This window comes from Hyaena hyaena, unplaced genomic scaffold, assembly GCF_003009895.1.
Source record: "Hyaena hyaena isolate Hyena2069 unplaced genomic scaffold, ASM300989v1 scaffold_421, whole genome shotgun sequence".
In the NCBI taxonomy this organism is placed as follows: Eukaryota; Metazoa; Chordata; class Mammalia; order Carnivora; family Hyaenidae; genus Hyaena; species Hyaena hyaena.
This window is the reverse complement of record NW_024081057.1, coordinates 345,926-367,560: the sequence shown is the minus strand read 5'-3', so window position 1 is coordinate 367,560 and position 21,635 is coordinate 345,926. Positions and strand designations below refer to the sequence as shown.

General features: G+C 45.1%; 1 protein-coding gene across 1 annotated transcript in view; it reads left to right on the top strand.

Moving 5' to 3' along the window:
- POLR1A (RNA polymerase I subunit A) overlaps positions 1-21,635 on the top strand; it is a 75,388-nt gene that overhangs the window by 19,331 nt on the left and 34,422 nt on the right. Inside the window, exons 10-14 of the mRNA XM_039252636.1 lie at positions 1,262-1,432; positions 1,566-1,688; positions 3,957-4,187; positions 10,597-10,851; positions 15,665-15,856. Coding sequence (XP_039108567.1) covers positions 1,262-1,432; positions 1,566-1,688; positions 3,957-4,187; positions 10,597-10,851; positions 15,665-15,856 — 972 coding nt within the window. The remainder of the gene's footprint in view (positions 1-1,261; positions 1,433-1,565; positions 1,689-3,956; positions 4,188-10,596; positions 10,852-15,664; positions 15,857-21,635) is intronic.

Genomic DNA, 21,635 nt, shown 5'->3' with positions numbered 1-21,635 from the left:
GCAGAAAATTCATCTGTCTTCCCTGTATCTAAAGAAAATGTTCCTATTTCTTATGGTTGAGGACAAACCCACTTCACTAATGGTTTTCTTGACATTCTTACTAGAGCTTCTCCCCTCCCCTCATACCTCCCCCAACACAATGACGGTTTCTTCTCATCATCTCACACTGGGGGACATCTGTCTATCCCCAGTGCCATACCCAGCCAATTGGGGCTAGTAGGTGGCCAGACAGTGTCAGTAGGTGGTGCTGTCACGTAGCTTAAGGGCCTGTCCCCTGGGCAGGTCAGGAGAGAAGAGAAGGAGGCAGAGCCAGGGACAGAAATATTAAAAAGGATTCAAATATTCCAACGAGGCGGGGAGATCAGCCAGTCACTTGACATATCTCAGTTGGGGACCCACATTTTCATTGTTAAAATAGAAAATAATATGGCAAACATTTTTTCTTTTAAGAAATTCTTCCACTTGGATTTTCATAAATGCTTTGAATCAAGGTTTTCCAAAACCATAAACAAAGGTAAAATTCCATGTGACAGTTATCTTGCGGGATAAGAGCTTCATAGAGAGTATTAAAGGGCAAGAATTTCTACAGTGGTCTGAATTAGATAGTAAGGGACTTCAGCAGCTGCTGCTAGCAGATTCTTCCATTACTTTCTTGGGTTTCACAGTTCAGTGAAACAAGTTACCATGTTGGAGAAGCCCACAAGGCACATAATTATAGGTGGCCTCTGGCCAATAGCAACTAGGAACTGAAGCCCCCAGTTCAGCTGCTCTCTGAACTGCACCCTGCCAGGAACCATGTCAGCTTAGAGATGATGGATCCTTCCCCAGTTGAATCTTCAGATGAGACCCTAGCTCTGGCTGACTCCTTTATTGCAGCCTAGGAGAAACTCTGAAGCAGAGAACCCAGCTGGGCTGTGCCCTGATCCCTAACTAACAGGAACTATGAGATAATAAATATGTATTGATTAAAAAACAAAGAAAGAAAGAAAGAAAAGAAAGCTTACATGTAAACTTGAGTTCATTTTAGTATCAGAAAAACACAGGCTGGTAAATGTATGAGGCCGATGTTACATTGATACAAACCAACAAGATTGATTTATTAGGACTTTTGTCACTGATGCATAAGGTTCAAAAGACATAAAGGCAAACTCCAGAGCCCATCAGTTGTCAGAGCTAGAGGAAGAAAGAAAAAAAAAAAACCCAAACCTGGCCTTTGTGAGGTTTTTCCATCATGCCTCTTTTCTTGGTTGTCTCTTGCCAGGAAAAAGACTCTTCGATTGCTCTGGACCGATCCTTTTTGAGTATGCTTCCAGGCCAGTCCCTCACAGACAAACTTTACAACATTTGGATTCGTCTTCAGAGCCACGTCAATATTGTGTTTGATAGCGAGATGGATAAATTAATGATGGAAAAGTACCCTGGCATTAGACAGGTGAGCAGGAAGTTGGATCCCCGTTGCTAACTGAAGGGGTTAAATAACCGTATTTGTTTTGAAGCAAGAAAATAATAAGGATATTGTTTTTTTTCTTTTAACATGTTTTCTGTGGACTTTTTCCTGCAAAAAGATCCTGGAGAAGAAGGATGGCTTGTTCCGAAAGCACATGATGGGAAAGCGAGTGGACTATGCAGCCCGCTCTGTCATCTGCCCAGACATGTACATTAACACCAACGAAATTGGAATTCCTATGGTGTGTGCAGTGGGGCCTCTCTGGCTACTGTTGGGTGTGGTACATGGGAGTGTTGAGGGCTGGGGGAGAAGGTATGTAGCAGACTGGTGGTGGCTTGGTTGGGGACAACTTTTGCTTCTTCCTGAGCAAGCCTTTGGCAGGGACATGAGGCTGTGTGATGGTGTCCACACCTGACCAAGTCTCCAAACACCTAGTACCTTTGAGGAAGACCCTCTTCCTGGGCAAGGAGGGAGCGGACTACCACATCCCTGCCTGCGTATCTTCCTCCTGCCTCTCAAAGCCTAGTCTCTAAACCTTCTTAGTCAGACTGAGTGCAGGACAGAGATGAGGAAGAGGGAAAGGGGGGTTTCCATCCCATGCACTTGCCTGGCGTTAGGAGTCAGGAATGTGTACACTTAGTTGCCGGGTGCAGGAAGGGGAGAAAGCCCCCAGAGAGGGCTCTGTGTGTGTCATCCATCCTCCCAGCTCCTTGGGGGTGAGCAGTTTGCCCCATCCACCCATTAGTGTTTCCTCAGGGAGCCAGCCTCCTTTTCTCACTTCCCCACCCATTCAGGCTGTGGTGCTCATTAGCAGTACCGCTTTAATTGGCTTCCTCCTTAATGGGCCTTGAGGTCAGTAATATGAAGATGGTTTAATTCCCTTTGTGGAGAGTCTCATTTCCTCGCATGCTGCCCCCTCTGCTGCTCTATGGGGAGCGCTGGTAATGAGCAGAGCTCAAGTGTTCTGATGGCCTCCTGCATGCCCACTGCCTCATCTCTCTGGGATACACTCGACTCCCTGGGCAAGGGCACACGTATGAGAGGCCAGGAGTCAGAGAACGCTTAGTCCTGGGTCCACCGCCTCCTAGAACTGTAGATCTTTATGTCTGGAAGCTAAGTCAGGTGGCAGGGAAAGGTATTATGAAGCCCAGTTGTGACCTTCCTGAGTCTGAGGCCCTGGGAGGAGAGGCCCTCATTCATTGCTGTTGGTTGCTTCCTTTGGACAGAAGGCATGGACTAGCCCTGTAGGCTTTGGCCTATATGCCTGGAGCAGCCCAGCTTTGGGAGAGACCTTTAGTGCTGCCTCTTTCCACCTTCAGAGGTGCCGAGCCTACCTTTCTTGGATCTGGGTTCATTTCATAATTGTTTTTCCTAAGGAAGGACTCCACCTCTGCCCACCTCCAACCTAGTCCAAGTCTCAGGGCCATGGTGGTCTGGGGGTGTTAATCACAGGATAGCTGTGAGGAGCCGGATGTGAGAGAGTGCCTCTTGGTTCCTTGTGGCACACCCTTCCCATAATGCACCATGGAGAGGTGTTCTGGGAACAGAGGAACTGAAATAAGTTTGGGGAATGAGCTGGAGATTAGTAGTGAACCAGATTGACTAGAGTGTCCCCTGAGAAACTTACATTCCCGTGGTAGAGACAAATGAATATATCAGAGCATAAACACTGTCAGGTGGTGGTCAGTGCATTGGAAAAAGTGGAATAGGCTGTGGGGAGAGGGAGTACTGGCTGGGGTGGCAGGTGAGGCTTTTCGCAAAATGTCGTTTAAGCAGAGACCTGGACAGAGTCCCACCAGGCTCTTTATGTAGGACTCTTCAGAGTCTCTGATATGGTTATGTGTATGTGGGAGCATCTTCGTGTTTATAATAATCATGAACTTAGGAACGTACTTAACCAGAAAACTCGTCTTTCTTCCAGTATATTGCAGGTCAAGCATTAAGTGGTAACACTGTATTTTTTGTGTATGAGGAGACTGAATTGGTTTCAATACAAGTGCCACTTTGATTGTAGTGCAGCCAAAACTGCTGGGTAGAGGCTCCAACTCTGGACTCCGGGCAAGGGCCGTGATCAGTTAGTGATGCCTGATGGAGTGGAGGGGGCCATGGTGGTACCTGAGGGCGGATATTTGTCACCCCTCTCAAGCTAGTGTCCCATTCCGTGTTGCCTTTGGGAACTGTGAATTGATTAGTGGGTGAGGAAATGATGAAGTTTTAGAATGAGTGAAAAAAATTTTAATGTGTAAACTGCAACACTCAGACTATTCTCTCCAGACAGACTGCTAGGAAAGGAAGCCCGATCTCTAGTCCCCTAAGGCATCAAGCCTAGATAAATGGCTTTATGGAGAAGACAGACAGGATGTTGCCTACTCCCTGAAGGACTTTTATGGCTAAGATAGCACCTCTGCGTCATGAGGAAGAAGTCACATAGCCTGTTGAGTCAGATTTTGAATCTGTATACAGTCTTTTCTGCTTGCCCCAAATTTTCATATCTGCTCCTTATTTCCAGGTATTTGCCACAAAACTGACCTACCCCCAGCCGGTCACCCCCTGGAATGTTCAGGAACTGAGGCAAGCAGTCATCAATGGCCCCAGTGTGCACCCAGGGGCCTCCATGGTCATCAACGAGGATGGCAGTCGCACAGCCCTGAGTGCCGTGGACCTGACACAGCGGGAAGCTGTGGCCAAACAGCTCCTGACACCAGCCACGGGGGCACCTAAGCCCCAGGGAACAAAAATTGTGAGTAATGGACACATGTGCTCAGGGGCTCGGCCAGCTCTTGTCTGGCTCGCCTGTGACTGCCAGCCGTGAGTGCTGACACTGGAATCTGTGAGCTGTTAAGCCTGCACTAGAGGAATCATCCCCCACACGCAGTGTTCCTTGGACCGCGTGGTCCTTGCTCTGTCTCCGCAGCTGAAGCTGGCCTTCTAGGGTTCTGACGCCGTGATTCAAGCTTCATTTGGCTGTCCAGTGACACGCAGCCCAGTGCCAGGCACACATGCTCTCTTGTGATAACTCAGTTGTCTCCCTGGAGCAGGAGAATTTGCTGTCCTTAAGCGGGGCTCATCAAAGGGTGGTTCTCAGGTCAGCAGCAGCATCCCTAGGGCTTGTGAGAAATGCACGTTCACCCTCTTCTCCCCACCCCTCCGCAAAATGGATTTGAATCTCTGGGAATGGGGGCCAGGAATCTGCGTGTTAGCAAGTGCTCTGGAGGGTTCCTCTGCATGCTGATGTTTGAGAACTGACCTAAAAGAAGGAAATGCTCTGTGTCCACGATAACTGATAATCCACAGGTTTCATCTGATGCCTCATTTCCTGGTGGCTGCTGATGGCTGCTTGTAGTCCTGTGTTAAGGGAAGCTAACACTTGGCTGGGCTCCGCTGGGAAGAGTACGTGATTGATTAGCTGGGGGTATGAAATGAGTGAATGACCTCATTTGTGTCCTGTTAAATCGGAACCATGTATGCTGGGGGGAGCAGAACAGATGACCCTGGTGGGTCACTAACCAGGTGGTAGTAGCAGAAGTTGTTGAAGTGGATTTTTCTTTGGATTTAACTTAGGTGTGAATGTGGAGAGAGTCAGGGGCTGACTGAGTGAGTGTTGTTAGACCTCTCCTTGCCCCTCTGAAACATGCAGACCCAGTGGCTGACCCAGGTCTTCGGTAGTAATGAGTTGGAGCTCTGCAAAGTTTCTGACGGCCTTGAGGGAACTTTGAAGGAGGAACCAAGAAGATTAGGGAGGCGCTGTGGCCTCGTTGTGGTGACTGAAGGTTCTGTACCGCAGCCCCTCCTCTCACTTCCTGTCTCTCCACTTTGCCGAGGTCCAACAATAACACTACTCATTTTCTGCGTTGGTGGTAGGAGACACAGGCAGACGCAGATCAGGTCACCTGTTCTTTTCTAGTGCATTAAGTAAGGTTTATGTTGAGGCTTGTGGGATTATTCTGCTTTTCTGAAGCGCCTGGTGTTTTGGTAGGAGCTGTGTGAGAGACGCAGGAGATTTCAAGGGGTACTTCCCATAACTTGGGGTGAAGCCAGACCAACATAGTTTTCCTGTTAACTCAGGCCAAACATGTGATATAGTCTCCTAGTCGGGAAATTGGGAAGAAAAATGGAGGGAAGAGTGGGGTCCGGCGGTACAGAGGACCCACCGCTCTGTGCCGTGCTTTTCCAGTCACCGTAGATAAGGCCCCACTACTCTGGAGTTTACAGCGTGGTGGGGGCATCTCCAGGGAACGTGTGGCATCGCTACTCAGTGGTGTGGCGGACACAGTGGGGAATAGCAACAGAGGCCTGTGCCTCTAGTGCTTGATGCTCACCAAGAAAGGCTCATGGAAGTCAAAGAACTTGAAAGATGAAGAAATTATGTGTGTTCAATCAAAAAAGTTATACTTGGTTTTCAGGTGTGTAGACTAAGATGCCCAGTCAGGACTGAAACATACTCTTGGTTTTGTCTTGAATAAGCATGATGCATTTATATGTTTTATCAGTGTTTATATTTGTATCTTGATGGTGACCAAGATGAAGTTCTTATTAGAAATAATGTGATGCAAACTCAACAACAAAAGGGCTCCTGAGGGTGGGAGGGCACGGCGAATTCAATCAGGAGGCAGGGGAGGGCCAGCCTGAGGGCTGCAGGAAAGTGAAGGTCGAGGCAGGGATGTTTAGGGGGAGGGGGTGACTTAAATAGACTGGGGGTCGAGGCTGTGGAAGAGATAGGAGGTGAGAGCCAAGCTGTGATTCCCAGCACAGGAGAGTGTCACTGCCCTGGCAGGAGGTACGTGGGGCCCCTGTAAAGTGAGGTGATGGTGGCTAATCTAAAGGCCCATCTCCTGTGAGAGGTGGATGTGTGGAACTTAAATTAAGGGCCATAGAGTTGAGAAATGGGATTTTCAGAGTGTAAACTCTGAGCACAAAATACGGTGGAGAGAGAAAATGGAGGACTCCTGGGGGCTGAAACGTGGGAGCAGGAGGAAAGCAGGAGAACTGGGGAAGCTGAGGGAGAGTGGGGGGGGGTGCTGGGCCTCCGCATTTGGCATCTGCATCTGTTTCCCACATGTGGCTGTGGGGCTCCTCTGGGTCAAGAGCAGCCCCTGGCATCTTCATATCTCCCAGGGACACCTGTTAGATGTTCATGAAAGTCTGAGAAGAGTGCGGAAACTGAGAGAGGGCATATCCAATTTGTCCAAATGAAGGTCACTTGTGACGCAGAAGAGCAGCTCAAAGAGTGGGAGCAGCGAGGTTTCAGAGCTCTCGTGAGGCAGCGGGGCCAGTAGCTAAGGGCATTTGAAAGACAAACAGAACGGTACGGGGTTTCTGACGTGATTGGGATGCAAGGGTGAGGCAGTTGCATGGAGAACTTGACATGGCCTTGGTTACGTCTGTGGGGTCGGAGGTGAGCGGGATCCAGAGCTTGGAGAGGGAAGGTTGGCCTGCTGCCACAGGCCGGTCAGTTCCTGGGAAGTGACTGAAGTAAGTTCCGAGCAGTGGCGAGGTTGAATGGGGCCGGCCCGTTCACTGGTCTTCCAACTTCAGTTCCAGTCCTGGGCACACTGTCCCTGTTTTCCCCTCCAGCCTCACCTCTCAGCCTGCCTTCCACATACCAGCTGGCCCCCATCAGTGTAGAGTCCCTCCCCGTCAGGACTTGCCTTCGCACACTCGTGGCCTGCCTGGATCACCCTGCCCTCCCCCATGCTCCCCGGCCAACTCCTGCCAGTCCTTTAGGTCTCAGCAAAGCCCTCATTCTCTGGGGCAGGGGTCTGCAAGCTTTTCCAGCCAAGGGCCTGCTCATAAATATATTAGGCTCTGGAGACCACATGGTCTCTGATGCAGCTAATCAACCCTGCCTGGGGAGTGTAAGGGCCGCCGTGGGCAGCACACAAATGAATGGGCTTGGCCACGTGCCCAGAAGATGCTGTTTACAAAAGCAGGTGTCCCACTTGTGTTCTGTAGTTTGCCACTCTCAGAACTTGTAGGAGGTGCCCACCATGGTGTTCCCACCACACGCTCATCACTCCCGCCTCACCTCTTGTTCTCTTTGCCTGGTGGTGTCACCATGTGTGCACCCGTTCTTCCTCCCTCCAATCCCTAACTTCCATGAGGATGCAGGCAGGGTGTATCAGCACCCAGCATGCAGGAGGTGCTCAGGAAACCCCAGTGGAGTAGACGGACCCAGGCTGAGATGTGGGAGGCACTGAGGTGCGAGGGCCATGTTGGACATGATAACCAGGCGCAAAGACAGGAAAAGATTTTATGAAGGAAAAGTGGCCCTATCAAGACATAGGGACGAAGGATGATTATTTTCCAAATCTCTCCTTTTTTTAACCTTTATTTTTGAGAGAGACACATAGTGTGAGCTGGGAAGGAGCAGAGAGAGAGAGGGAGACACAGAATCTGAGGCAGGCTCCAGGCTCTGAGCTGTCTGCACAGAGCCCCTTGCAGAGCTTGAACCCATGAACCGTGAGATCATGACCTGAGCCGAAGTCACTGAGCCACCCAGGTGCCCCTATTTCCAAAATCTCAATAACATTATAAACAGTGCTCACTTGTATAATCACATACACGTGTACTTACAACATATTTGTAACTTTTCACAAATTGTTAATGTGTTGCTCGTAGATTAGGACTGGATTGAAGGGCTGGGGTCATGACTGGGAAGCAGAGTGCCCGGTCCAGGGAAGGACGGACCGCAGGTTAGGCGAGAAGGAAAAGGGTGACTGACAGGTCCCGTTTCCCTTGGGAGGTGGGAAACCTCTGTCCCTTCCTCTGGGCCTTGTAAGTTAGGAGGAGGTGGCCAGCACGGCCAAGGCTCGCTTCCCAGCCCAGCAGCCTGCCAGAAGCCGCTCTTTGGCTCTGGGTCTGCTTCTGAAAACTCTGACCCGGGCACTGGGGCATGCTAATTTTCACTGCACTATTTATTTAGAGACAAGAGAAAGGAAGGGCCTCAGGTTTGGGTTGGCGAGGGGAGCTCCCTGTGCTCCAGGGCTTCTGTTTGGATTGGCTGGTGCCTGCCAGACTGGCCTGCCTGCCTTCCCAGCTGTGGAGTTTGCTTATGCTGGAGGATGTCTCGAATTTACGAGACTCAAATCTGAGGCCCATCCTGGGGTTTTGGGCCTGGGCCACAGGTCTGGGCAGCTTCTCCCTAGAGAGGCTAAAGAAATAAGACCTTGAAAGTCAGCTCAGGCTCTATGACGTGCCCTGGACAGATGCTCATGGGAATTCTCAGAGTTTAGGTCTCCTTGGAAACATGGATGTGGGGGCAGAGAGGGGAATGTTGAGACTCCTTGGAGAGCAGAAAGACTGCCTCCTTGCTAAGTGCTTCTAGGACTGCCTTTTAGAATTCCCTGCTTCCCTGACCTGGAGGAAACTAAGCTCAGCTGAAAATGTGGGGTGAAGTGGGTTGGGTGGGGAGAGGATCTTTTGTTCACTTCTAGACTCTCTGGAGCCACCTTTCTGGTTCACCTTCATAAATGTGGGGAACATAAGAAGAGACTAGACTTGGAGGAATTTGTTACTCTCAATCTGTTGCCTGCTATAATTGAGGGAAACTTGGGTGGGAGGGGTCTGACCAAGTCCATGACTGCATTGGGCTGCTCAGGGGGCCTGCAGAATGGCTAGGGCAGCAGTTACCTTCATACGTTTATCTTTTAAAATAGCTTTTATGTTCATCATCTAGGAAGCACAGTAGTTAACGTGAGGTAAGCTAAGGGGCAGTATAAAGCTCAGGGAGCCTCCACTAGAATCAGCTTTGTGGGAAGTGGTGTTCTGTCAGGAGGACATGACCAGTTGCATATTGGTAAGGGGGAAACTGTGGATGGTGGCTATGTTTTAAGGAGTAAAAGTACTTGTGGTCTTTATTCTGTTCTCTGAATAGTCTGTGTCTTGTTTTCTGTCCCACAGTGAGCATATCACTTGGGCCGTAGTTCTTGCTTTCCTTAAAAATAGTTGGAGATCTTTAAAAAAAAAATTGATAGAAGTGATACACGCGCATTGTCGCAGGAACAGTACTAAGATGTGTAGAGGTAAAGATGGTACCCTGTGCTTCACTTTCCCCATGTGCCTTTGTACCTGCAGAGTCCACAGTGACAGCTGGGTAGTGATCCAAGAAGCCTTTTCCCTTGTACATATAAATACATACAGAATTGTGTTGGGTTTTAAGTCGCCTCATCCTGTCACCTTATATGGCACCTGGCACCTGGAGTTTCTTTTTCTTTCTTTCTTTCCTTTTTTTTTTTTTTTTTTACTGGAATACATTATTGCCGTGACTTCAGGACAGGTATATTAACTCCACTTCTTTCATCGCTGCATAGAACCATAGTGTATACCATGGTTTACATACCCATGCCACCTCTGTGGGCAGCCCGCGTTATTTCATGTTTGTCCTCTGTGCACACTGCTGCTTAAACATAGTTGTTTATATCAGCTGACATTGGCACTTTTCTCCTTCTGAAATGCCAAATGGAAATGAGTTATAAATATCCTTAAATCTGTTGTCAGATTGCTTTCCCCCAAAGTCTATGGCAATTTAAACTTCTTTTTAATGTTTTAAATGCAACAGAATGTTTTCAGAAGGCATTGAACTGGAACTCAAAACCCTGTGTTCCAGTCCTGACTCGGCTGTTTGAGGTTGGGTGAGATAGTTCTAAAACATAGGATTCATGTTTAAAATAACCTGTTCTCATGTGCCTGGGGTGGGGGGTGAGGTAGGGGGGTGCAGGGAGTCCCAGAAGTCTGCTAGGTCCTTTCAAGCCGAGGGTTTCACAGCTCCGTGCAGACATGCTGTCGTCAGATGTGTTCATTTCTTTCCCTAGACCATTTGTCAGAGGAATCCAAGACTCTGGAAAGGCATTTCTCTGTACCTCTCTGAAGAAGACAGAGACTACTAGACAGGAGCCTGGAGCTTCATCTGTTGCTTGCATCTCTGAGCCCAGAGCCAGGATCAGGCCTACAGGGGGCTAGTAGCTATTTCTCAAAGATTTTTAGGGTTTCACTCCAAACGAACAATTCCCCTTCCATTTGGTTGAGTAAAATAGGAGATGGACAGAAGCCATATGCAGGCCAGGCTGAGGTGAGCCCTAGGAACAGTAGTGATGCTACTGAAGTTGTCACCGACCTCCCCCGCCCTTTGCTCTGCTCTGCCCTGCCCCCAGGTGTGCCGGCATGTGAAGAATGGGGACATCCTCCTGCTGAACCGACAGCCCACCCTGCACAGACCCTCCATCCAGGCACACCACGCCCGCATCCTGCCTGAAGAGAAAGTCCTACGGCTCCACTATGCCAACTGCAAGGCATATAATGCTGACTTTGATGGAGATGAGATGAATGCCCACTTCCCCCAGAGTGAACTGGGCCGGGCTGAGGCCTACGTCCTGGCCTGCACAGATCAGCAGTACCTTGTTCCCAAGGTAGGTCTGACCTTGAGGCAGTTCATGGTCATCACTGACACAACTTGGCATTTTAGGTCTGGGCTCTTTCTGGCTTCTGGGATGAGTGGGTAGCTCTAGGGCAGAGGCCTATGGAATAGAGGGTCCTGGCTTTCAGGTGGGGCTTTCAGCCCTCTGGTGCTTAGAGGGTAGCAACTAGTGGCTGTGGAAGAGGTCTTTTCTTCTGGACTTATGTTGGCCTTCGATAAGTTATTAACCTTCAGCAAGCATTAGCATCCTAACTATGATGGTCCTTATGATTCCCAGATGACTTTGACCCTTTGAGTTCTGACAAACATGAGTTTTTAGAGATAATTTAACCCCAGGGACCCAAATGAGATCCCTGTAGCCCATGAAGGTGTTTCCCCTTTGAATTCCTGACTTCTCTCACTGAGGTTGGTCCTTAAAAGCAGAGCAATATATGGGCACCTGGGTGGCTCAGTCAGTTGAGCGTCCAATTCTTGATTTCGGCTCAGGTCATGGTCTCACAGTCGTGGTATTGAGCTCTGCACTGAGCATGGAACCTGCTTGCGATTCTCTCTCCCTCTTTCTCTGCCCCTCTCCCCCACTAGTACTCTCTCAAAATAAACACTAAAAAAATTTTTTTAAAGCAACACCATATGGTCATGGCTGTTTGGTAAGGTACAGAGAAGAATTCAGTTTCCTTTACCCTTGCCCAGCCAGCTGACCCATTCCATTTAAGTGGCAGGGGCCTGAGTCAGTGAGCGTTCATGGGAGCAACAGGGTGGGGACAGAGCCAGGCTGCAGGAAAGAGAGCAGAGTATGTTCCAGACCCCATTTACCCCGTACCACCCATCCTAAGGCCTGAGGCCTTTTAAATTATCAGCCGTTTGTGTCACAGTGATTTGCAATTCTGTGTCATTCTCTTGGTTCATGGTAGAGTGTGAAAGAATCAGTAGTATGGTAACATGGGATTATGGCTACCATTGGCCAAGCCCTTTTTCAATGGTAGACCCTGAGCAGAGCACTTCAGAGGCTTTCACTCTCACCCTTGGCAAGCCCTTAGAGTAGGTGCCGTTAGTGTCCATGTTTACACCTGAAGAATAAGAAGTGCTTGTACCAGGACACTGAGAAGGCGGAGGAAGTTGCACAGAGCTCCCGGATCCTCAGCATGCTTCTTTCTACCTCTGGGGTTCTTGCGGACCTGCTGCAGAAGACGTCTGCAGCCACGGGAGCACAGGAGCTGCTCGGAGACGTCCAGCATTGGTCGGGGCCTTCTCCACCTGGGAACTTCTCTTCTCAGCAGTCATCCGCCACCCAGAGAATCGGACCGTGGCCGGGGGCTCAGCGTCCCAGTCCCCTTGCCTTTGGACACGCTGGGGTGGCTCCATGCTGGACCCAGCTATTTGAGTTTAACTCTCTTTCCCTTCTTTGCCCTCTGCAGCCAGCTGTTGATTGACGAAGAGGCTAAAAGTAGGAAAGAGAGATTAAAGGCCCACTGTGGTCCCTCAGAAGTTAGAATAAGTTTACTAACTTGAAATTTGGCTTTCTGTCTTTTCACATAAATAACAGTTGTGGCTGTCCTTGTGTGGCAATAGATGCCACCATTTATGGAGCACGCCCTGTGCATCAGGCACTGCTCTAAGTGATTTACAAACATTCTCTTATTTAGTTCTCAAAACAGCCTTATGAAGTAGTTGTGATTTTCAGATGAGGAAACACACGAGTGGCTTGCCAGCCAGTGATGATGGCAGGACTCGAACCCAGCACCTGTACTCCCAAGCTCCAGTGCTCAGCATCATGTGTTATTAGCCTCACTTTGCATGCAAGGCTGGGGCTGGATGAGGCACTGTGGCAGTAAATGGATCCCGGGACTGAACTGGCTCTCTGACTCTAGAGGCAGCATCACATTTTACCACAGGGGACACTAGCAGGGAGCAGCCAGATGGTTCTCTGTACATGTCCGTGACCACTGGACATTAAAGAAGTTGGAATGGGGAATTGGGGTGCTCTGAAGTTCTCAGGCCAGTGAACTTGAACGTTCTTTATTTCATTTTGATTGAGTAAGGTGATACAGGAGCTTCATGCTTACACTGTGTCCTTCAAAGGACTGGCCTGTTTCAATCCGGATGTGCCTCATCACATGCTCGCATGCCCCCGAGATGTAGGTCAGGAGACAGGCAGAACAGAGTACGGAGTGTGTGATTCTTTTTTTTTTTTTTTTTTTTAATATTTTTTATTTCTAGGAGAGAGAGAGAGACAGCGTGAGCAGGGGAGGGTCAGAGAGAGAGGGAGTCACAGACTAAAACAGGCTCCAGGCTCTGAGCTGGCAGCCAGCACAGAGCCCGACGCGGGGCTCGAACCCACGAACCGTGAGATCATGACCCAAGCGAAAGTCGGACGCCCAACCGACTAAGCCACCCAGGCACCCCTGGAGTGTGTGATTCTTGACAAATTTCAGTTGGTCTGTAGTGTAGATGCCAAGAGATGGAATCCTAATTTTGCTAATGGTTACAAAAATGCAATGTGTCTTGAACTACTCTGGTGGCACAGTCCTAGGAGAACAGGCACTGGTTTTGTTAAACCAGGAAAGTTCTTTTTTTGGAGGTGCAGGGGACAGTAAGAGGGGTAATTTTTCTTGGTGTATCTTTATGTCCCTTGCTTCCATTTCCGTTTGTTCATTATTCCACTTCTGTGTTTCAGGTTCTCTTCCTAATTAACCATAGGACCAGATTTGAAGTACATTTCATTGTTGCTTGAGTGTATTTAATGGAGTTCTGTGTTTTCTTAAAATAAGTGAATGGAATTTCAGCTGTTTCTCTCCTAAGAAAACAGTTGAACTTTTCATTGATGTGTTCTTTTGTGGAGTTTTGTTTCTCTTCATTGTTGTATTTTTTGAGGGCGAGTGCCTTGTGGAAAGTTTTTGTAACAAGGTTTGAGAGTTTCCGGACTCTGTTGACTTAGCCAGAAAATTTAGGTCACAGAATACCCTAATTCTCCAAGCGTCCTGACCAAAGGCATTAATTGTAATGTCATTTTGCTGTGATATTAGATGGAATAGGATAGCTGACAATTATTTGGGTTTCTGATTTAGAGATGGTCTTTCTGATCGTAAGGGAAATCCAGAATTATAAGTAGGCTCTCAGTAAGTTGCTTTAATCAACATTTCTCCCTACAATTCATGATTATTGTGTTGAAAGCAATTTAGCCATTAAGGTAATTTTCTAGCCATGGAAAAATCTGGATGGAGAGGGAGAAAACACTGAATAGATCACATAACTTGTAATTATGTTCTTTAAAAGAGGAAAACAAAAGGAAAACTCTATATCTGCCCCCAAAGACTTGCGGGATGAGGCAAATTGTGTAATACTGGTTTGGGTTTTTCCTCCAAGCAAAATAAGATCTTGTCTTTGGAACAAGATGCAGAGTATAATTTTTTATTCACGTTCTTAACTCAGAGCCTTCGTAAGAGGGGCCGTGTGCACCATCTGACCTTGCCTTATATCTCCAGCAGCTATTCAGCCCATCTGTAATAATTGTCTTTGAGTTTGTGTAGAGCCCGTTGCCACAGTATTTAGGCTATTTGACAAGTATTCTTTTTATCCTTTGAAGTAGTACATGTGGTTAAATTCCTCCTGGCCCTTCTCCATGGCTGCATTCGTGAGTTCCTTTAGCCTTAGTTATGAAACCTGGCCATCATATTAAATAGTGTTTAACAAATAACCAAATTATAACAATCTTTAGATCCAAGGCATAGATTTTTCTCAAGTTCCCATAAAACATTAAAAAGTTTGCAAAAACCACCTCTTAAAAAATGTCACTGGGCACAGCTATTTTTACTTTAGTGTGTCTTATGTTGCCATGAACATAGACCTACAGATAAGTTGCAGGAGTCTAGGTAGGGATCAGAAAGTCTGAAAGATTTCAGATGAGATGAATGTACTAGGGCTTACATAAAAGCCCTTGTTTGGGCATCTGGTAGACAACAGCTTTTATTAAAGGTCCATCGTGAACATGCACTACATTGTGAAGAGATGCTTGTAAATGTATGTTCTTTTATAGTCATATACATCAAGGCCCTCTCAACTCTCTCAAACCCCTACCCCCTAGAGAGAGCTGACTCTAAGTCAATAATGCTCAGGGCTTTGTAATAGTGCCCTTGAGAGATCGTTTCGTACCGTCTCCCTACCTCTAATCTATATGATGACCCATCTGTTATTTTCCTCCATGATATTTAAAGCCCTTTGTGGTAATGTATTTATCCAGTCATTTGTTTACTATCTAGCTCTTCCTCACCATAAATGATAATGATTTTTTGGCCCACTAGAGTAGATTAGAGGGCCAACCCAATGCTTGAGCATGTAGTAGGCTCTCAAAAAATATTTATTGAATGGATGACTGATTTAGAGGAGAGCCAGGCCAGAAATGTGTGAAAAAATACTAAAGCATAAAACCAAAATATAAAAGTAACAACACAGCAAAGTGCAAGCTAGACCAAATTTATGCAAAGATGCCAAAACTATGCTGGAGTAACTAGAACCAGATGGGATGATGGAGAAAAGCTCGGGGAACTGGATGAGTTTGAAGCTGTCCTGATCTAGAACAGTGGGCAAATGGTCACTGTGGAAACCAGTCGGGAAGGCCTGGTCATGTGCTTTGGGAGGCAGTTTGCTCTCCAGATGGGAGGCCCAAGCACCAGCCTAGGAAGGCTGTGGGGCAGGACAGTACAGGGGTATAAGGGCGGGCTGTTGCTAGTGTGTGGCTTCCAAGCAGATGATTAGGAATTAGAATGTGACTTCCTATTTGTCTTCTTTCTTATTGTTTTGGTTTGTAGGATGGCCAGCCATTGGCTGGGTTGATCCAAGACCACATGGTTTCAGGTGCAAACATGACCACTCGAGGTTGCTTTTTCACTCGGGAGCAATATATGGAGCTGCTGTACCGAGGACTTACAGACAAAGTGGGGCGTGTGAAGCTCTTGCCTCCTGCCATCCTGAAGCCCTTTCCACTGTGGACGGGAAAGCAGGTAATTGGAAGAAAATCAAAAAAAGGAAATAGGCCACTCGTATAGAAGATTTCATTCCCAGTAGAGCCCAGGCCGAAAGGAGAGAAATGACAAATCAGATGGTCTAGGACTTAAGGCACCTGGGCGTCTCAGTCAACTAACGGTCTGACTTAGGCTCAGGTCATAACCTCCTGGTTCGTGAGTTCAAGCCCCGCTTTGGGCTCTGTGCTGACAGTGTGGAGCCTGGAGCCTGCTTCATTCTGTGTCTTGCTCTCTGCCACTCCCTGGCTCATGCTCTGTCTCTTTCTCAAAAATAAATGAACATTAAAAAAGAATGGTCTGGGACTGAATGTGCAATGTCTCCAAGGTATGCCTGTATGATCTGTATGATTTCCTCTTTGGTGGAGTTCCTGGGTCTGAGTGTTTTCAAGGGAGTGTCTCCTAAGAGCAGACTGCACAGTGTCTGTCCTTGATGTCCTCATAATGCAAATGCGATTGTAAGAGGCAATGGTATTGGTGGTGGTGGTAATAGTAGTATTTTTGTTAGGAGGGGCCATGTGCTTTACTGACTACTTTAGGTATGTTATTTAATCCTCACAATCCACCTGTGTTACAGAGACCATTATTACCACCATTTAGCGGGTGAGGATACTGAGGCTTAGAGAACTTCAGTTACATGCCCAGGTCTATAGGAGACAGAGTTGCAGTTCAAACCCAGCAACCCCTAAGACATCACACCATGCTTCCTGTCAAAGTAGTAAAATAATGGTATATGTGCTGATCAAATAATGAAGTACAGTCATAAGTCTGTGGACCTGCGACCTGACTGGTTTTTAGTTGTTAAACCAACCTTGCATTCAGGGGTAACCCTTGTTTATTGTGAGGTATTCCCCTGTCTATATGTATTTTTAATTCAGTTTACTAAAATTTTGTTTAGAAGTATTTTACATTTGTATTTGTGAGGGACACAAGCATACCTTATTTTATTGCGTTTTGTTTTATTGGCAGCAACTGTGTTTTTTTACTAATCGGAGGTTTGTGGCAACCCTGTATTCAAGCAATTTTGTATGCTTTTTCCCATTTTTCATTTCATTTATTGGTGTCATTTTTCCAGCAACATTTGCTTATTCATGTCGCTGTCACATTTTGCTAATTCTCACAGTATTTCAAATTGTTGCATTACTGTTATATTTGCTATGGCGATCAGCAATTAGTGATTCTGACTCAAAGCTCAGGTGATGGTTAGCATTTTAAGCAAGAAATGCTATTGCACACTTTAATAAACTATGGGATAGTGTAAACATAACTTCTGTATGCACCGAGAAACCAGAAACTCACTTGACTCACTTTATTATGTCTGCTTTATTGTGGTGGTCTGTCGTTCAACCCACAGCCTCAAAGATATGTCTGTATTGATATATAGTTGTCCTGTAATATCTTTGCCTGTTTTTGGTGTCAGGGTAATGCAGTCTTTATAGAATGAGTTGGGAAATATTTCCTCTTCTTCAATTTTCTCTAAGTTTGTGTAGTACTGGTATTACTTTTTTCTTAAATGTTTGGCAGAATTAACAATGACTCCACCTTGAACTGAACTCTTTTTGTAGGAAGATTTTTGAACTAAAATTTCTATCTTTCTGTTACATATAGGGCTCTTCAAGCTATTTGTTCTTGTCATAAGTTTTTGTATTTATAGGCATAAAGCTATTCATAATATTTCTTTACTATTCTAATTTTCAAATTGGTAGGTGGGTCATCTTGCTCATTTCTGATATTGGTGATTTTTATCTAATTTTATTTTTAATAAACTCTCCCCCCAACATGGGCTTTGAACTCATTCAACTTGATCAGAGGTCAAGAGTTTTTAAAAACAAAAAAAATCCCAGGGCACCTGGATGGCTCAGTCTGTTAAGCGTCCGACTTTGGCTCAGGTCATGATCTCACAGTTCATGAGTCTGAGCCCCACATCAGGCTCTGTTCTGACAGCTCAGAGCCTGGAGCCTGCTTTGGTTTCTGTGTCTCCCTCTCTCTCTGCCCCTCCCTAACTCATGCTCTTTCTCTCTCTTTCTCAAAAATTAAATAAAAACATTAAAAAAAAAAAAAAAAAAGAGTTGCATCCTCTACCAACTGGACCAGCCAGGCACTCTGATTTGTGTCCTCTTCCTTTTTTCCTGATCAGTTTGCTTTGAGGGTTTATTCATTTTGCTATCAAAGAACCAGTTTTCACTGACTTTCTGTATTTTTGTGTTTGCTGTTTCACTGATTTCACTTTGATCTTTATTATTTCCTTTATTTTGTTTACTTTGGTTTTGATTTGCTCTTCTTTTTCTCGTCATTTAAGGTTAAAGCTGAAATCATTGATGGGGACCTTTTTTCCTTTTATATTTTAGATATAAAATTTCCCTGTAAATTCTGGCTTAAGTAGCATCATATAAGTTATTATGTTGTATTTTCATTCATTTCAAAATAGTTTTTAATTTTCCTTTTGACTTCATTTTGGCCCGTGAGTTAATTAGAAGTCCGTTATTTAGTTTCAACGTATTTAGAGATTTTACCAAATAATCTGTTATGGATTTCCGATCTAATTCCACTGTGGCGGGGCACCTGGATGGCTCAGTCAGTTAAGCGTCTGACTTTGGCTCAGGTCATGATCTCGCGGTTCATGGGTTTGAGTCCCACATCGGGTTCTGTGCTGGCAGCTCAGAGCCTGGAGCCTGTTTCAGATTCTGTGTCTCCCTCTCTCTCTGCCCCTCCCCCGCTCATGCTCTGTCTCTTTCTGTCTCAAAAATAAACAAAATTAAAAAAATAATTCCACTGTGGCAAAAGAACATACATCGGGTGACTAGAATCCTTTTAAATTTATTGACATTTGCTTATGAGATTATGTTTGCTATGGTGTATCTTGGTAAATATACTGTGTACCCTTAAAAACAATGTATAGTCTGGGGCGCCTGGGTGGCTGGTTGGTTAAGCATCCAGCTCTTGGTTTCAGCCCAGGTCATGATCTCATCATCTGTGAGATCAAGCCCCACCATCGAGCTCTATACAGACAACATGAGCTGCCTCTCATCTCTCTCTCTGTTCCTTCTCTGCTCTCCCTCTCTCTCTCAAAGTAAATAAATAAACATTTAAAAAGTAATAATCTGCTGTCGAACAGAATGCTCCAAAAATGTCAGTTAGGTTCAGTTAGTATATAGTTCAAGTCTGCTGTATCTTTGCTGATCACTGTCTTTCATTGCCTGGTGTCCATTGTCTTGAAAACCACTGTTTCATATTCATGTCTGCTTTTATTGTTGTTTTTAGTGGAAGAGCCCTCAGGTCACTGTTGCTCTATCCTGGCCAGAAATGGAAGTCAGTTTAAACAGAATAGATGGAGAATTTTGCAATTTAAGATTAAAATCCATAAGTATGGATAGTGTAGTTCAAGGAGTGGTAAGCTTTTTCATTGAAAGCCAGATAGTGAATATTTTAGGCTTTCCAGGTCATACAGTCTCTGTTGCAACTACTGAGCTCTGCCACTGTAACATGAAAGCAGCCATAGACAACACGTAAATGAATGAGCATGGCTGTGGTCTGATTACCTCTATTTACAAAAACAGATAGCGGACCAGATTAGGCCTATTGGCTATAGTTTGCTGACCCCTGCTTTAGTTTGATATATGTATTTGTCTACTTTATTATTTCCATTTATATTATCTTTATTATTTCTATATCTTTCTTTTGTAAGCTATCTCAAGTTTTCTTGGAAGTGAGGGATTATGTTTTATGTCATTAAGTGTCCAGGATTCATTAGAATCTTGTTTAAATGTAATCAAAACAGAGCTAAGTAGTACACAAAGGATATATATCTAGGGCCATAAATATGTTGATTCCCTTTAATCTGGGAAGCCAGCCAAAGGAAATAATCTGAAATGTAGAAAAAGCTACTTGAAAAAACCAGTCCGTTACACACCATGGTTTGTCTTGGTGGAAAATTACAAAAACCTGGATACTTAACATTGGCGCTAAGTAAACTGTGGAACATCCATTTGTTAGGATATTATGTAGTTGTTTAAAAGAGTAGTTTTAAAAGACCATGTAGCAGTCTGGGTAGTTTTCTGACATGATGTTGAGAGCAGAAGTAGATCACAGGATTCTATACAGTCATAGTTGCAACTGTATTAAGCACGTATATGAGAAAACGTGTTGCATTTAAAAAGATCAAAATGATAGAATAATTTGGTTCATGTTAGGACTCATTTCTTTTTCATTTTATAATATTTCCAAGTTATGACTGTTACATTTTAACTAAATAAAACTAGAAAATAGACCCTGGTTTTATTTGTGTCACAGTTGAGATTTTTAGGTGTTTCTTGTGAGGTTCCGATTGGCTGTTATTTCTTTGCATGTAGGTGTGAAAGAGGAGAGTGACTGCCCTGTACAAGAATTTGTTAGTGGCTCAGTCTGATTCTGCAGAGAAAAGCCATGTTCAGAATCAGGAGATAAGGAGCTTAGCTTAGGCAGTTTATTTGTACTGCCTCAGAAAATGAAGTCTCAGGTTCTTTCTCCAGGGCATTTCACGCAGCCTTCTAAGTGCTTTTCTTTTCGTTTAAGAATCTGAGGTCTCTCAGCGTTTGTTGAAAGAGCATATAAAGAAAAAGGATTTGCCTGTCATTGCAGATCTCAAGTGTGTATAGCTCAATGAATGTTTGCAAAGTGAATACAACTTTGTAGTGTCACCCAGGTCAGAAAGGAGACTCTTAACCAGCATTCCCACAAGACCCTTCCAGACCGATATCAGTTTTTACCCCTCCCCAAAGATAGCCCCTGACCTAACTTCTAACACTAAAGGTAAGTTTTGTCTTTTCTTGAACTTTATATAAGTAGTATCCTTTGGTAAATCATATGTCTATGTAAGTCACTCATGGTATCATATATAGCAGTAGTTCGTTTGTTTTCAGTGTTGCATAGTCTTCCATTATGTGACCGTACCATCATATGTTTGTCTGTTTTACTGTTGGTGGACATGTGGCTTGTCTTCATTTGGCTGTTATAAAAAGGGCTACTATAACATTCTTGTATATATTTTTTGTTGAACATATGTGTATTTTGATGACTAAATACCCAGGAATCGCATTGCTGAGTCATAAGATCTATGTTAAGCATTAGTAGATTTATTAATAAATGGTTTTCCAAAGTGCTTATAGCACTTTACAGTTCTTCCAGCAGGGCATGAGAACTCTGGTTGCTCCTTATCCTCAGGGATATTGTTGTCCCTTTTTAAAAAATATCTATTTAATTTTAGCCATTCACATGAGTTTGTGGCACCTTATTGTGGATTTAATTTACATTTGCTTTATGACAGTGAGGTTAAGCACCTCTTCATATGCTTATTGGCTATTAGGGTAACATCTTTTGTGAAGTGCCTATTCAAGTCTTTTGCTTGTTTTATATTCTATGCCATTTTCTTATTAATAGATAAAAGTTTTTTGTATATATTCTTCTGTTAGTCCATTGCCAAACCTTTATTTTTTAACCTAATGCTGTTTTCTAATTATTGGAGCTCTTTTATTAATATAATACACCAGTGTTTGCCTTTTATGGCTAGTCCTATGTAAGTATGCCTGCCCTGAGGGCACAAACGTATTCGCCTGTGTTATTGTCTAGTGGGTTTATTGTTTTACCTTCACACTTAGCTCTAATTGTCTTCCTGAAGTTGATATTTATGGGTGTGTGTGATAAAAGGTAGGGGATTCCTTTTTCCCATATGGCTATCCAGTTGATATAACATCCTTTGTTGTAAAGACCAACATTTTTCCACCCT